General features: G+C 38.6%; 5 protein-coding genes across 9 annotated transcripts; 3 read left to right on the top strand and 2 right to left on the bottom strand.

Annotated features, from left to right (window-relative positions):
* Positions 1-510: 510 nt before the first annotated feature.
* Positions 511-1,667, top strand: AT2G46940 (fold protein). Its single transcript, NM_130262.5, has 2 exons — positions 511-1,277; positions 1,367-1,667. Exons 1-2 carry the CDS (start codon positions 596-598, stop codon positions 1,441-1,443), a joined length of 759 nt encoding a protein of 252 aa, NP_182217.4. The 5' UTR covers positions 511-595; the 3' UTR covers positions 1,444-1,667.
* A 33-nt stretch (positions 1,668-1,700) lies between these two features.
* Positions 1,701-4,645, bottom strand: AT2G46930 (Pectinacetylesterase family protein). Its single transcript, NM_130261.3, has 12 exons — positions 4,278-4,645; positions 3,943-4,025; positions 3,715-3,844; positions 3,551-3,624; positions 3,370-3,456; positions 3,162-3,286; positions 2,998-3,058; positions 2,858-2,911; positions 2,680-2,757; positions 2,441-2,546; positions 2,211-2,356; positions 1,701-2,118 (listed from the first exon to the last, which is right to left on the bottom strand). The coding sequence occupies exons 1-12, from the start codon at positions 4,474-4,476 to the stop codon at positions 2,011-2,013; spliced, it is 1,251 nt and encodes a 416-aa protein (NP_182216.1). The 5' UTR covers positions 4,477-4,645; the 3' UTR covers positions 1,701-2,010.
* A 1,644-nt stretch (positions 4,646-6,289) lies between these two features.
* POL (Protein phosphatase 2C family protein) lies at positions 6,290-10,217 on the top strand. Of its 4 annotated transcripts, none has more exons than NM_180132.3 (5): positions 6,290-6,885; positions 6,986-9,219; positions 9,311-9,424; positions 9,494-9,758; positions 9,844-10,217. In NM_180132.3, exons 2-5 carry the CDS (start codon positions 7,180-7,182, stop codon positions 9,993-9,995), a joined length of 2,571 nt encoding a protein of 856 aa, NP_850463.1. In that variant the 5' UTR covers positions 6,290-6,885; positions 6,986-7,179; the 3' UTR covers positions 9,996-10,217. The 4 variants fall into 4 exon arrangements, with proteins under 4 accessions (NP_850463.1, NP_850464.1, NP_001325392.1 ...); NM_001337223.1 differs by having other exon boundaries at positions 6,316-6,985; positions 7,066-9,219; positions 9,844-10,114; NM_001337224.1 differs by having other exon boundaries at positions 6,329-6,885; positions 7,012-9,219; positions 9,844-10,114.
* Positions 10,218-10,327: 110 nt separating this feature from the next.
* Positions 10,328-14,202, top strand: AT2G46915 (DUF3754 family protein, putative (DUF3754); the record flags this gene model as incomplete). Of its 2 annotated transcripts, NM_180131.2 has the most annotated exons (15): positions 10,328-10,806; positions 10,887-10,974; positions 11,045-11,178; positions 11,273-11,452; positions 11,541-11,676; positions 11,835-12,163; positions 12,456-12,585; positions 12,723-12,854; positions 12,960-13,004; positions 13,081-13,160; positions 13,231-13,327; positions 13,421-13,510; positions 13,626-13,679; positions 13,793-13,858; positions 13,931-14,202. In NM_180131.2, the coding sequence occupies exons 1-15, from the start codon at positions 10,394-10,396 to the stop codon at positions 14,081-14,083; spliced, it is 2,127 nt and encodes a 708-aa protein (NP_850462.2). In that variant the 5' UTR covers positions 10,328-10,393. The 2 variants fall into 2 exon arrangements, with proteins under 2 accessions (NP_850462.2, NP_001323684.1); NM_001337222.1 differs by lacking the exon at positions 12,723-12,854 and having other exon boundaries at positions 13,931-14,083.
* AT2G46910 (Plastid-lipid associated protein PAP / fibrillin family protein) lies at positions 14,099-15,820 on the bottom strand. Its single transcript, NM_130259.2, has 9 exons — positions 15,775-15,820; positions 15,522-15,682; positions 15,325-15,447; positions 15,098-15,232; positions 14,917-15,012; positions 14,758-14,838; positions 14,586-14,672; positions 14,445-14,506; positions 14,099-14,362 (listed from the first exon to the last, which is right to left on the bottom strand). The coding sequence occupies exons 2-9, from the start codon at positions 15,672-15,674 to the stop codon at positions 14,245-14,247; spliced, it is 855 nt and encodes a 284-aa protein (NP_566091.1). The 5' UTR covers positions 15,675-15,682; positions 15,775-15,820; the 3' UTR covers positions 14,099-14,244.
* Positions 15,821-15,825: the final 5 nt, after the last annotated feature.

Here is a 15,825-nt window from a genome sequence, read left to right as displayed (position 1 = left end):
CTGAATACTCAGTCTCTAAATTAAGACCAAAATCAAAGGGGTCGACACTAATCCGGTGACGTTAAAAGAACAAAAAGTGTCGAATTTTCCAAATTTTTTTTTATAGAAAACAGTCGATAATAAGATATAATCATCAACTGTGGTGGAGTTTCAGCTTTATATCTAAGAACATAAATTTGTTAAATTTCTATAATCGACTTTGTCGTGCGTAATCATTACTTCATTAGTTCATTACCCATAGATTACTAGTGTTTGGATTTCGACCAAGTTGTGTTTTCTGAGTAAGGTGTGGAATTTTTGGAATTATCAATGAATGAATTGTTGTATGCAGTTAACTAACAATTCTTTGCTAGTGATTTGTGAAATAATCTAACGTATTTGCAAAATCCGAATATTCGGCTTTTTATTATATATATAAAATCAACTAGGGAGGGCAAATACGTAAATCGCGCAAAAGACAAGACTCGTATAAATAAAGATCATCTGGTTAAAGCCATGAGTTGACTCATTTTTCACTAAAAAAAAACTAAACCTCTTTTGGCAAAAGAAAAACTTTGAATTGTATAACTCTTCACTTTCTTCGGTCATATCTTTAATGGGGTCTGAAGAGAGAATGATGATAAGTTCTTCTTCAGTTCTAGACGAAGAGTATGAATATACAGATGATGGGTTTCATTACGAGACAAGGCAAAACAGTTTGTCTAGATTATCTATCTGCACAAACTCCTTCCACGAAGACGACGAAGATCATCCTTCAGAATTGGGTAATTTCTTCTCTACGTTGTCGTTAGAGAGCTTCAACGACGACGTCGGAGCCGAAGCTGACGTAGAAATCTCCGATGACGGTGGCGAATCGGATTCCGACAAAGACTCTTCCGGATTTTACTCTCTACCGACGATCACATCTCGCCGGAGAAGAAAACTCACAGTTTCCGGCGGTTTAGAAACGAGCAAAGAGAGTGAGACGAAAGTCGATGGGAGTAAGTGTAATATAGTTAGTCAACGGAGGGTATTAAGGGAAAAGAGTAAAAGAGGGAATCAGTACGGTCACTGGTTTAACGGCGTGGAGAGAGACAGTGACGGCGGAGGAGAGTTGACGGTGTTAACGAAGGTGAGGGGAGGGAAGAAGAAGTCAATGAAGATGGGGTTTGAAGAAGTCAAAGCTTGTAGAGATCTCGGCTTCGAACTGGATGTTCCGGGTCGGGTTTCAGGGTCAAACCGTGAAACTAGTAGTGGCGGCAACTCTCCCATTGCCAACTGGCGTATCTCAAGTCCTGGTAATTTATTATCTAATCTCACATTTACTTTTAATTTTCTTCTCTAAAAAGAGAAAATATTATTAATTGTGTGATTAATATATGATTAGGGGATGATCCGAAAGAGGTTAAGGCGAGATTAAAGATGTGGGCACAAGCAGTAGCTTTAGCTTCTGCGTCACGTTAAGCTTCTTATTATTACTCTGTTCTGCTCTGTTAGGGTTTGTCTTTCAAAATTTTAGCTTTTTGTTCCTCAAGTCTTTTCTTGTATCGGTAACTCGTTTAATGGGTTTGTTGTAAATATGAATGAATATATGATCAGCTACACATTACTTGTAAATAAACCAATCACGTGGATTGTTTTTCCTACCTTTTTCTGGTCATTACACTATTTCCTAATGATTAATATTGTGCTCTCTGAGTGAAATTTTTTCCTTTAAACGATCAGAATATAGATTTTCTGCATACAAGGGACCCTCTAAAAGCTAAAAAGCTCAAGCACCCAATTCTACAAATCACATATAAAATCAGTTACTCTTTTATGAAAAGCAGAGTCTGATGCTTTGTGTATTAGAATACAATGAATCCAAGGATTAAACAAAACACACGAAAAACTAACTTTATTTGAGTCAAAATAGCACATATTATGTAAAAGATGAAATGCGGTTTTTCAGGAATTGTTGTTACTAATGGTAGTATGGTATAAGAATCAAGTAAGCTGTTTGAGTTTGAAGAGTATATGTCATTTGTCATCTCACTTGAAGATGAGATTGTGACATGTTTTGTCACAGGGGTAAGGACAGTCAATGGCTTTCACTGTTGTTCTGTCAAAGTACCAATCACCAACAGATTCAGCAACGGTCTGCACAAACATCATGGAGCAAGCAAACAAATTTTTAGTAGCTTGTAACGAAATAGAAACCATTTTACGAGCTGTGGGGGATAAAAGTTTACCTTGCCATGAAGAGTAGGAGAATCTGGTGCATACCAAGTGTCCTGTCTTTCAGATTGGCAGTGAGCGAAGCATGAGTTTATGAACACACCGTTATGTGTCGATGTCGCGAAAGACTTTACAGCATCTACCATATGAGTCCTGAAGTCTATTTTTGACATAAGATAAGGGTAACAACCACATCGATGATATAGTATAGAAAATGTGGGATAGTGTTAAAAAAATAACTCACCTTGGAAGAACTGGATCTGAGATGAATTACAATGCGAGTGATCAGATTTGCATGCCTTCCAAGAGCCGCTTAGGTCAACTGATGGTGGAGCTAAACTCTCTTGTACCTGTTGGAGATAGAAGTGAAATCTTTTACCTGATTTGAGCTAAACTATCTCGTTCTGTTTTTTGAGAATGAAATGTTTTGATACAAGTGAAATAGAAGCAATGAGAGTGATAAGTGATGATGAAAAGAAGTACCTGCCAAGCGTCATATGCTGCATTGAGAAGAAACATTGGAGTCTTAATGCCTGAAACCAAGTTCTGGGGAAAGAAGCACTGAGGGTATGAAACAGAACATAATAAATTAGTTTGAAGATGCTCGAGTCTTGTCTAATGGAAAATTTGCCTGTGAATATCAACAAAGTGAGAAATTTACCGAAGTTGGATCCAAATGCTTTGTACAAGCAGTGGACAGTTCCTTTTGGAGGTTCTACATTTTGACACAAAACAATAATTATTTTTACAACAAGAGTAAAGATTAGTAGAATGCAAGAAATTCTCTGATTGTCAGATTACCTGTACTGTAACAACACCTTGGAACATTTTCCGGAGCGAGTGGCCCCCAGAGACATCCACTCTACATTTTCAAGTAAAAAGGCTTTAAGTTTTGAATTTGCTATGTGATGCACAGTTAACTAAAAGATCTCAGAGGAAGGAAGATATAAGTTGAAGAGAATTACGCATCCATAAACATTCCAGCATCACTTAAGCATTTCACTGTCGTAGTGCCCGGAAATAGTTCCTTGAACTGATCGCAGTGTAGGATGGAAGCTAATCCCCCAGCTGAACATCCAGAAAGTAGAGCCTGAGATAGATCATTTTACTTACATTAACAAGAGCAAAATCCAGTAACATGATAGGGCTGATGGTTCAAATGAAAAGCAAAACCTGTTCTGCTTTTTGCATGCCTTTAGAGAGTAGTTCTTCCATAGCTGAATGCCAGATTCGTTGTCCTCTATAGTAAAGTTGTGAGCTCTAGTTCAAAGAAATTAGAAGCAATTAAATCCCAAGTTACAGAGAAGTGAAAAACATGAAGACTGAAAAGCACAATCTACTATTGGTGACTAACCTCATCCTGACTATCGCCGGTGAAAGAGGCACCATCGCAGTAACGCAATTTGACTCTGTTCCAGTTGAAGAAGTCTGCAAACCCGTAGATAGTCAAGCGAGAATCAATGCAGGTAGGTAAAGATTAACCAAATGTGTAAGTGCGCAGATTGTCATGCATAGTACCAGGATTCTCATTAGATTTATTGCTCAATATTCCAGTGAAGGCCAAAACTTTCTCCATATGATTTGATGAACCACGGCGAGTGGTTTTCCGGAAGATACAGCTCCTACGTGTGTTGCACCATCCTCCACCCTGCATCACAAGTAAACCAATTGTAAACAAGAACCTATATGAATCTTACTTATATGAAAATATGCCAAAAGACTAAAGCTTTTGGATAAGGTATATACCTCGAGTTGGATGAGCCACCGGTTAGCTCCTGATCCAGAACCAGGGTGTAGATGATAACCAGGTAGTGTTCCATCCAGGCACACTGCATTAATGAAGTGATAATATTCAAGTAATTTCAGATAAAGGACTGACCTTTAAAACTCGACAATATCAAATTTGAGGGAAACATATTCAAAGAAGGACATGACAAATTCAAATTACAACATCTCCCTAATCTTTTGTGTTAATGAATCCGACAAAAAACATGACCAGGATATTCAAATTCAAGTATCACCAACAACACATCTGTGGAAGCAAGCAAGCAAGCAACTAGAGAGAGAAAGAGAGTACCAACCAGCTCCTTTGGAGGCAGCAGCCTGAATCAAAGTGAGAGGCACCATAAGAAGCTGCGACGGAGATGTCACCACCAATTGACTTTCGAGTAACGAGATCTCATCGTCTGTATCTCTCACATTCCCACTCCCAATCACACCTAACACGATAAACAGCCAAAGCCAGAATATCGCCGCCGCAATACGCAACACACTCTTCATCTCCGCCGGAGTCCTGAACAGAGCTGAAAATCTTGACTCGAAAAGATCGATTTCTGTGGACTCTGACAAATCTTGTACTGTTGCATGTGTGTGATTGATAGCGAGAGAAGTCTTTATGGCTTTTTCTGGTTAAATTCTTTCACGCTTTCATCATTATGGTAATAAATTGATTTACGTCACGAACCAAATCTTTGAATAATTAATTGATTTTCTTGAAATTAATATGGTTCTAAAAATACAAGATACAGTACTAATTTTCTTGCAATTTTAATTTATCTTATTTGAGACATAATTATTAGAGGATTTTTACTGTTATTAACATGACAAAAAGTGTCTGTCTTTTGAATGTTCCTCCTCAATTACTGCCAAAACCAATTAATTAAATCATTAATTAAAAAGCTTAAATAGTTTATTTCATTTTTGTCGGCATCGGCTCTGTTTAACAGTATCTTATGCCGCATCCGCGCATCACACGTGTTAGTAATGGTCTGTAACGAGGCCTTTTATAATCACTGGGCCTATTTAATCATCACAAGCCCACCTCACTATTAGCTCTTTCAAGGACCGTATGATCCAACTGTATGATACAATTTTGGATGAAACATTGAAACTGATTGTGAAAATTCTGCAGACACTCTTACGCAGTCTTATATTACTACTAAATGAATCTATGATACTAAGTCATGTAAATAAATAAAAACCGTAAAACAGAACGGTGAATTTTAACGGGAAGTTTTCATTTTTGTGGAGGTGCCTGCCCACTCCAATATACAACTTTTGTTTTATTCTGGGGTTTTGAAATAAAATATAGTATAATATAAATAGTTAAGTTAGTGGATGAATTGATGATAATGGCTTTGGTTTTGGATCTGTGGACGCAATTACTAATAAATAAAAGAATACAACAAAAAACAAACAATGTGAAACCAAAAGCATAATTTTCTAGGGCGTTGAAAGAGTTTGTCAGTAGTCAGAAACTCAAAGGCAAAAAAAATGAGAGAGTGGATTTGGTTTAAGTCAACAAATTTGTTTTGTTTGGTTTAAAGCGTGACTCTCTCTATGTGCTCGTGGAGTTGGCCTCTTTTGCATGTTAGGCATCATTACAAATTTCCTTATATATATATATATATATATATAAATCTCATTCGTTACATAGAAAGAATCTTACGGTATTACTAGACATGAAAAATGTTAAGTTTACCTCGTTTAATAAGATAGTATATAGAGCATTGAGATTTAAAATAAACCTACTTGGTAAACAGAATATGATAACATTAAAAAAGAAGACTAACATGTTAACATACTTTAACGTTCAAACTATATAATATCATTAACACTGGTCAAATCTTCCGATTATGAGGAGCAAGATTCAATGCAACCAAATATAAAAAATTGAAGACCATAACAAAAAAAAAACATTGATAAAATGGGTGTGAATAAAAAACGGGACCCGCATAGAAAAAATTGAAACCATGCAAAGGGTCCATCGATGAGAACAATAATGACGTGAATCACCTGTAATTGTATACCTCCAATCATTTGCAAACCCCATTAATATAAATTCTGAAGGTTTAAAACATTGTGGAAATTCACTTCTTCATCTCTTCTTTTTAATGATCGGTTATGTATTTACTCTCTAAGAATGTACGTAAAAAAAAAAGTACTTTTAATGTATCAATTCTTGTAAAAAATATCCAATAAATCAGATGTAAGAGGAAAATAAAAATAAAAACTCTAAAAAGACGATCTTTCGCTTTTACATTTTTCAACGCAGTTTTTAGACTTTTTACTCTGTTTTTTTTTTTTTTTTTTTGATTACCCTCCGAAACCATTTGAAAAGCCCGAGACAACTCTTTTCTTCTCTGCTCACTCTCACCTATGAGCTTAAGGAAATTAAAAGAAAAAGGTGAAATCATACATAATTCTTGACCTGCTTAAATCAAAATCAAACCTGTTGCAGCAGCTTCAAGCTTCTTCTTTTTCCCCTCTTCTTCAGCTCTATTTGGATTGTGACTCTACTAATTTTCGATTTTGAATCTTGGTTTCTCCGTAACATATCTGAAAGAGGGGTTTCTGGGTTTTAGCTTCTTTTTTTTCCCCTGAAAAGCTTGGATCTTTAACAGCTGGTCGTCTCTGCATGGTTCAATCTCAATCTGGGTCTTCTTCCTTTTTTTTTTTCTTTTTTAAAAAATGGGTATAATTGTTTTTTTTTGTTTTTGTATAATTAGTTTTTAAAAATGGGTACTTTTTGTCAGATTCCCATAGAAGAAATCTAAAGGGGTGTTTTTTCCCCTTGTTTACTGTCTCTATTTTGCTTCCGATGTGTTCAATACAACACTGTCTTCTCTTTGCCGCTCCTTTAGATCTGTTTCCAGTTTCTGCTTGATGATCCATCTCCTTCTTCAACAGGTCAGATCACTGTTTCTGTTTCCATTTCAAGACCTCAGAATCCAAAGCTTTTGTGGGCATTCAGCTGATTTTTAAAAAAATCCGAATTTGATACTATCAGGTGCTTGTTTGCGTTTTAATGTTCAGAGATTGAGCTTCAGATGATGCTTGGATTCTGCATAACGCGTCGAATCTTTGTAGGCTTTATAAGAATTTCGCCTCTTGTTAAGTGTTGTGGTGCTGGAAATTGCGGAAACTCTTTAGAGGTTTATGATGAGATTGTGCCTCCAAGGTGTTTGTAGTATTGCCTGAGTGATGGGAAACGGGACTTCCCGTGTTGTTGGTTGTTTCGTGCCGTCTAATGACAAAAACGGTGTTGATTTGGAGTTTCTGGAACCTTTAGATGAAGGTTTAGGCCATTCCTTTTGCTACGTTAGGCCAAGCATCTTTGAGTCTCCTGATATTACTCCGTCTAACTCGGAGAGGTTCACCATTGATTCAAGCACTATTGATTCTGAGACACTCACTGGGTCTTTTCGAAACGATATCGTTGATGATCCTTCTTTCTTGAATAGACACAACAGTAAAGGTTTGGCGGAAACTACGTTTAAGGCAATCTCAGGTGCTTCGGTTAGTGCCAATGTTTCCACGGCTAGGACTGGGAATCAAATGGCATTGTGTTCAAGTGACGTTTTGGAGCCTGCTGCTTCATTTGAGAGCACTTCCTCGTTTGCTTCTATTCCTTTGCAGCCGCTCCCTCGTGGTGGTTCGGGACCCTTAAACGGATTCATGTCCGGGCCTCTAGAGAGAGGTTTTGCATCTGGTCCTTTGGATAGAAACAACGGTTTCATGTCTGGGCCTATTGAAAAAGGAGTAATGTCTGGACCCCTTGATGTATCTGATAGATCTAATTTCTCTGCGCCTCTTTCTTTTAGACGTAAAAAGCCTCGGTTTCAGCGTTTTATGAGGAGTGTGAGCGGACCAATGAAAAGTACATTAGCAAGGACATTTTCTAGACGATCTGGAGGGTTAAGTTGGATGCATCGCTTCTTCTTGCATCCAGAGACTAGGGTTTCCTGGGCTGTTGGAAAGGACGGTAAGCTACATGGTGAAGACCCTGAAAGTTGTCTAGAGAGCAACCGTAACTTGCAATGGGCTCATGGGAAAGCTGGAGAAGATAGGGTTCACGTTGTGCTTTCGGAGGAACAAGGATGGCTCTTTATCGGGATATATGATGGGTTTAGTGGACCGGATGCTCCAGATTTCGTAATGAGTCATCTTTATAAAGCTATTGACAAGGAATTGGAAGGTCTTCTTTGGGATTATGAAGAGCCATCTGAAGATAATCAATTGCAGCCTGACCAGGAACCTCCTACAGAAGAGAACATGTGTGATCCAGAATCTATCAGTGAGCAGCATTCAAAGTCAGTAGTGGCAGAAAGTGAGGAGGTTATGATTGATGATATCAGTAGCCTTGGAAATACCGATACTCAGATTGCTGATGGTCCACCTGGAGACTCAGCTGGTCCTGGCAAGAAAAGCATGAGACTTTACGAGCTACTTCAATTGGAACAGTGGGAAGGAGAAGAAATCGGGCTTAAACGATATGGAGGGAATGTCGCTCTAAACAATATGACCAATCAGGTTGAAAATCCATCTACTTCAGGTGGAGGAGCTGGAAATGATCCTTGTACCACCGACCGTAGTGCTCTTGATGGGATTCCGAACTCGGGACAAAGGCATGGGACTAAAAAATCACAGATAAGCTCTAAGATAAGAAGAATGTATCAAAAACAGAAGTCTTTGCGGAAAAAACTGTTTCCATGGAGTTATGATTGGCACAGGGAAGAAGGGATTTGCGTTGAAGAGAAGATAGTGGAGTCATCGGGACCGATTAGGAGACGCTGGTCAGGGACTGTGGACCATGATGCTGTTCTAAGAGCAATGGCTAGAGCACTAGAGAGTACTGAAGAGGCGTACATGGATATGGTAGAGAAGTCTCTTGACATAAACCCAGAGCTCGCGCTAATGGGTTCATGTGTTCTTGTAATGCTAATGAAAGATCAAGATGTTTACGTGATGAACGTTGGGGATAGTCGGGCTATCTTAGCCCAAGAAAGGCTCCATGATCGTCACTCTAATCCTGGTTTTGGGAATGATGAGGGTATCGGGCATAAGAGTAGGTCTCGAGAATCACTTGTGCGTATTGAACTGGATAGAATATCAGAGGAATCTCCAATACACAATCAAGCAACTCCAATCAGTGTGTCAAACAAAAACAGAGATGTGACCTCTTACCGGTTAAAGATGAGAGCAGTTCAACTATCAAGTGACCATAGCACAAGTGTGGAAGAGGTATATCTCTGACTAATTCATCTGAATAGTAGTGAAAGTGCAAGACTTTGGCTCTGGTTTGCCAAAAAGCAAGTTTCTTTACCTGTTTCAGGAAATTTGGCGGATTAGATCTGAACATCCGGAAGATGACCAGTCGATACTTAAAGATAGAGTCAAAGGCCAACTAAAAGTCACTCGAGCTTTCGGTGCTGGATTTCTCAAAAAGGTACAAACAAACTTTGATAACCAAATCACATTAAGACTAGTTCATCTTCTAACGATTCCATGCTTGCAGCCAAATTTCAATGAAGCTTTGCTTGAGATGTTCCAAGTAGAGTACATTGGAACAGACCCGTACATCACATGCGAACCGTGTACCGTCCATCACAGACTGACTTCAAGCGATCGTTTCATGGTTTTATCCTCGGATGGATTGTATGAATACTTCAGCAACGAAGAGGTTGTTGCTCACGTGACTTGGTTCATCGAAAACGTTCCTGAAGGCGATCCTGCTCAATACCTCATTGCAGAGCTTCTCTCTCGTGCTGCCACCAAGAACGGTACAGTTTTAACAACTAATCAATGATTGGTTTAGTACGGTTAAGCAGCCGGTTAATGTGAAAATAAAACCAACATATTTGGCAGGAATGGAGTTTCATGATCTGTTGGATATTCCTCAAGGAGATAGAAGGAAGTACCATGATGATGTCTCTGTCATGGTTGTGTCACTTGAAGGAAGGATTTGGCGCTCGTCTGGACAATATTATCCAGAGAGAAAACAAAAATTCAATAGATAAATTAACCAAACACAAAAAAAAAAAAATTAGGTTTTGGCTTATTGTTTTCAAACAATCTTTCAATTTCCCGGAAGTTCAAAAAAAGAAGGCCTAATTCTGTTTTTCCTTCTTCCCAATCCAAAATTGATCAAAATAGCTATTTATGAAAATGTTAGTTACAACTAGAATCAGAATCCTCTGAATGAGCTAGAAGGTCTTCTCACCTGAAAAAGTCAACGCGTGTGGGTCGTTTTGAGCCGTTAATTTACAATTTCGTCTTTATTCGATTTTTTATTTTCTGGGCGGAGCTAATCAAAATCCAATTCTCCGGCTTCTTCTTTTGCTTCTTCTTCAATGGTCACGAATCTTCTGCGAATGTGTACTGAATCTCTCGTTTCAGCTAAAGATTCAGATTCATTATGTTATCTCTTCGAAACCTCACTACTAGCTTCGTCGCTCTTCCATCTCGATCTAAGCCGTCGTCGTCGCCGTCTTTGCGTCGTCGGTTAGTTCGTTGTCGACTTACGGAGGCGGCAACTTTTTCACCTATTGATGTAGTTTCTGGAGAATCGGAAAGAGCGGTTGGTAGCTTAACTGAGCTTAAAAACGGCGGTGGCTGGAAGGTGGAAGATGAGCTTCCCTCGGCGGAAGATGGAGGTGAAGGAGGAGTAGAAGATGACGATTCGGAGGAGGAGGAGGGGATTTCGAGTATTCATGTTCCTCGTGAGAAATACATCAATGTCTCCAAGTCTGATCTCGTTAATGGTATTGTAACGAAGCTTCTCGATTCTCAAGACGGAGGAGACGCTGATATCTTCCTCCTCCTTTCCTCGTAAGCTAATTATAAATCTCCTAAACTAACGTGAATTTGTTTATTGGAGTCTCTCTTGAGCTGTTTTTGGAACTCTTTAGGTGCTTAGACTCTATCCTTCACGCGGAGCATAAGAGGATTTTAGAGCAGATGAGAGCCGATTTCGTCGCTACTCAGTCCCTAGAGGAGGTAAAGACTGGGTGGTGATTCATCGGGTGATGAAGAAAGTTCAACTTCAGATGGAGAAATTGACTCAGAGGAGGAACTTAAGAACTCTGAACCTAGGAGTGTTAATGGATACGAAGGTTTATCATTCCCTTTGGCTGATGGTTTCGACATTTGGAACTTTTTAATTTCCTCTGGCAAACATGCAAAGAAACGTTCCGCTGAAAGGTATTAGAACCTATCACTGAAGTCTTTCATTGATAGAAGATTTGAGATTGGTGTTTTGAAAATCTGAATATAACTTGACAATACTCTAATGCAGTGTAATGGCTGCAACCCGGTTCCAGCGTTCTTTCATTCAGCTCCTAGACAATGCCGGTTTTGAAGAGCTTTCAGCTAGGGATTTGGCATTGACCTCGGCTCTTAACACGGATTACCTTCTTACTTTGCCTGTATATGTTGATTGGAAGAAGGCGTCAGAGTCCAATGCTATTGTTTTCAGGTAATTTTTATATCTTTTGATGCACTACTAAAATGTGCTATCTAGTTCTGTACGGAAAATCTGCTTACGAATTTCATCTTCTTTACAGGCGTGGATTTGCAACTGAGAAGGAGAAGGGTTTGTTACTTGTGGAGAAGCTAGACTATATCCAGTCTAAAGTTCTACAAGTAATCTTCTCTACTATTGCAAAACCCTTGAGAAAAGTTGGAAAATTGATAAACAAGGTATGATCCCTATTTAGTGAGGCAAATACTATGTTATATGACCATTGCATACATGCAGTTAAGTGTAATAAAGGTAACGTACAGACAATCAAATTCTCGGATAATCAAATCTATCTCGTTCATCTGAATAACATTTTTTCTTCAAATTTGATAAACAGGCGTTAAGTGAGGCTTCTCAAACTCAAGAAATTCAAGATTTATCAGAGGGAATGAAAGTTTGGCTCAAGGACCTATCCCTTTTTAAGGAATCATATCTTGACCAAACTTCTGATAATTTCTTGAAAGATGGCTTCCTTCCAGATTCTGTCCTCCCCATGCAGTTAGCAGCACAAAGGGCGGTCAGTCGATATGAGGGGCTTCTGACACCTGTTGGTCCTCGCGCAAAGCTCTTCAGAAAGTTGCTTGGATGGATTGGTTTCATTTCTCGTGATTATGAAACACCATCTCAGCTAGCTAATGATAGTAGTTCATCTGAACCTTATTTAAGGTGCGTGGCCTTTTTCTCACTCATCATTGCCGTTGTGTTTTGGTCTCTATTTGTTGAAGGTGAAGAATCTCTATGTCAATATCAGATATGTTTTTCATGGATTTGATTGCCCGAACGAACCTGTATGTTCCTTAGTAAAAATCTAAAAACAAGTCTGAAAGTTCCTAAATGTGTTTGTAGCACTTGTTTGAGCATGTCGTTGAACTATAAAATCAAACACAAAATTCATTGCATTATTTTTTCTAAACCTGATTAGAGATTTGAGCTAAGAAGTAAATTATTCTTCACTCAGGCCGATTTTCTTATCAAGGATGACACTGGCTGATATATGGAAACCTGCTTCAAAGAAAGCTTGTGGAAATGATATCTGGAAAAGAATAAAAACTTCAATTTCCATTCTTTTATCACCTTCAACTCTGCAGGTATTCTCTTTATACGAAAAGTAATAGCATATGTTTCAGTCTGTAGTCAAACTTCTTTATATGCATGAATCATAAGCTATGGCCGCAGGATCACATTCATTAGATGAGTCTGTTTGATTTTGCTCTTTGGTGAATAGGAGCCTGCGTTTGAAGAGCTAATTTTGCTTTACACGAAGGATGCGAGTGAAAAAGATGATAAGAATAAAGATGAAACACGATCATCATTACAATTGGAGATATTTGAAAGAATTCCAATTCCAGATTTACCTGTCAGAATAGTACATCTACATCATGAGTGTCTCATGTTTCTTTTCTGCCAGTGAGCTTTTCCCTGTAGTTTTCACCACCATTTTTTCTTTCACTGTTGTATGTAGGTAATTTTCCCTCACAAGAAGCTTTACTTTCGCATCATAGATACAGTAAGTGTGGTTGCATTACAGACACAATTTTGTTTATATTATCTTTGTTGACCCAATTCTTGGAATCTTTTGTTAGGTACGTCTGGATATTGCTAGTATTCTGGGACTTACGGCATACTTTGTAAACTACAAGTTTGAGAACATCTCATCATCCCCGTATATCTCTCATCCTCTTCCTTCTAAGCCGCCTAATACAAAGAATTAAGATTAGTCCTTTGCTACACAGATCAGCATTCTTTCTTGACGTGATCGCCGTCACAGCTCTGGTAATATATGCAACACGAGTGGTTTTGGGTTACAAGCAGACATGGGATAGATATCAAGTGAGTTGAAACTCATAATCATACTCTCTTTACTATAATGGGTCTTAGTGCTAAATTTTGAAAATATCCCTTGCAATTGATCTACTTCCTCAGTTGCTAGTAAACAAGACACTTTATGAGAAAACCTTAGCCAGTGGCTTTGGCTCTGTCCATTTCCTATTGGATGCCTCGGAGCAGCAACAGGCAAGATCTCATTCATTTCTCCCTTTCTTATACCTTTGAAAATATGCATGAACGATTTCGTATTGGAAAATCTTTTGCTTAATGGTTTTTTACTCCAATTACTCCCTATCTGCAGTACAAGGAGGCAATATTGACATATGCAATTATTCTCCAAGCGGGAAAAAATCAGGTTAGACATAACCAGTCACTCTTTTGTCTTAATGCCATGCCTCATGTCGGATAGCTCAACTTCAAGCTCTATCAACGATCAACGATGCTTATGAATAAACTATTTGCCTGCAGAATATGTCTTATAAAGGAGTTGGAGATAGATGCGAGAGATTCATGTATGACACTTTCAAAATAAAGGTCTGTTTTAAACTGAACTCTTATAGCAACATTACTAAACCTTGTTGCTGACTCACTAAAAACTACTAACAGGTTGAGATGCGAGTAGAAAAAGCTATAAGCACGTTGGTGAGACTTGGTCTAGTAACAGAGACACTGGTCGATAGCAACACCAAGTTACAGGCTGTTCCTTGTCCTCAGGCTTATATATCTCTTAAAGAACTATGGAGCAGTCTGCTTGGTTGAATTCAGTCCGTGGTTGAATGTAGTAACATTTTTGCTATATTGTACAAGATCTTCAATAAAACCCGAATAGATTGTACATAAACAGAATCTGCTAACATAATGTTCTTCTTTTTTCTGTGATTATACAGTCAAAAACAGAGTTTTATAGATTTGTCTGATGCTCACAGCTCGAGGGGTTGAGATTTTGTAAAGACAAATACTCCTCCTCCTCCTACAGACCGTCCCAAAAGCATGTTGTTATCGAGATACGATAGGTAATACAATCCACCTACAGATCTCCTGTATTAGAGGAACATCTTTAGCATCCATAGTCATATCTTAAAACATAGGTTATGGAAAATAAACAAAGATCATTGTATACCTTCCTGGGCTGGTTGCGTTTACTGGAATCTGAGCTTTGAAAGTACGGATAAACTGCAAAAGCTGGAAAACCAGTAAAAAGTTATTAGCATGTTCGTCTTGGTTTCCATGCATTGGTACTAGAAAGTGTGTTTTGTTTCACCTGTAGGCTTAGAAATGAGCGTGGAAGTATTGCAGGTGCGATAAGAGCTTGAAGCTGCTCATTGATGTTAATGTTTCTAACACTTATCTGCAAGGATTCCATGGAACTGGATTCAGATTGCTTCTGGCTAAACAAAATACTGAAGGCTTCGAAAGGCAGACAATTAACTGACCTCTTCAAACTGAAGGTAGATGTTTCGACTAGAGACCTTATCAAATTTCGCGGTAACAACAAGTGTTGCACCTTCTTGCTCCTGCCAAGGATTCATTTACAGTAACTGTCTGGACATATATGAAATTGAAAGGGTGGTTACAAGTAGAGAAGCAAAAACCTCCAACAAGCTTGGAAGACTCCACTGAACAACATTCCGAATGATCCCACCGTCGGATCTATCTCTGCACTCAAACTTCTGAAAGACCTGCCCTACCTGATCAAAATCCACACAGGATTAAAACCGAAGCCCAAAACTAAAGTCTCTCTCTGCTTTGTTCATTATCATTAGTAGTATATACCTGAAAGAAGGGAAGTCTTGAAGCAGCTTCAAACAGAACAACAACATCAGGTGCAGATGTATATTGTAGCCTCCATGTTCCATCTAACTTCACTGGATCAATTTCTTCACCGCCATTAAACCCTTCCACAGTCACCTGAAAAGTTTCTACCAAATCCAGACTCATTGAAGAATATAACATCGTCACTCAATATCATACATCAACAGTATCCAATGCAATGGCTGTACCAGAGCCTCCTCAATGATAGATCGTTGATCAGAAGTGGCAGTGAGTCCTCGTTGAGTGTCTTGAACAGCTCTCAGTAGATCGTGTTTCTTGTGTTCTAAGTCAAGTTCATTGTCGACGACGACCTGAGTTATCACCGAAACATACTCAAATCATTTGTTTCAGACGAGCCAAAAACAAAAATGTGCAGAGAACAAACCCTGGCCGAAGTCTCTCCAGAAGCTACAGCTACTCGACACGAGAATCTCTTTCTATGGTTGGTTTTAATGTTTAAGCCAAAAGGGCTGATTCTACAGACGCGGGACAATGAAATCGCAGGGCAAGAGAAAGTCGCAGACGCAATTCGATCCATTTTCGAACCTGATGGATAAGCTTATACAAGATAAAAAATTTATCCCCAAAGAGTAACAATGTCTAGGAGAAAAAAATAATAATAATAATTTAGTCGATACCTTCAAAGCTCAAAAGCTGCTCGAGGATGGTGACAAACTGAGAACTGAGGA

Source organism: Arabidopsis thaliana, chromosome 2, assembly GCF_000001735.4.
Source record: "Arabidopsis thaliana chromosome 2, partial sequence".
NCBI classification, from domain to species: domain Eukaryota; kingdom Viridiplantae; phylum Streptophyta; class Magnoliopsida; order Brassicales; family Brassicaceae; genus Arabidopsis; species Arabidopsis thaliana.
This window is presented reverse-complemented; position numbering and strand designations above follow the sequence as displayed.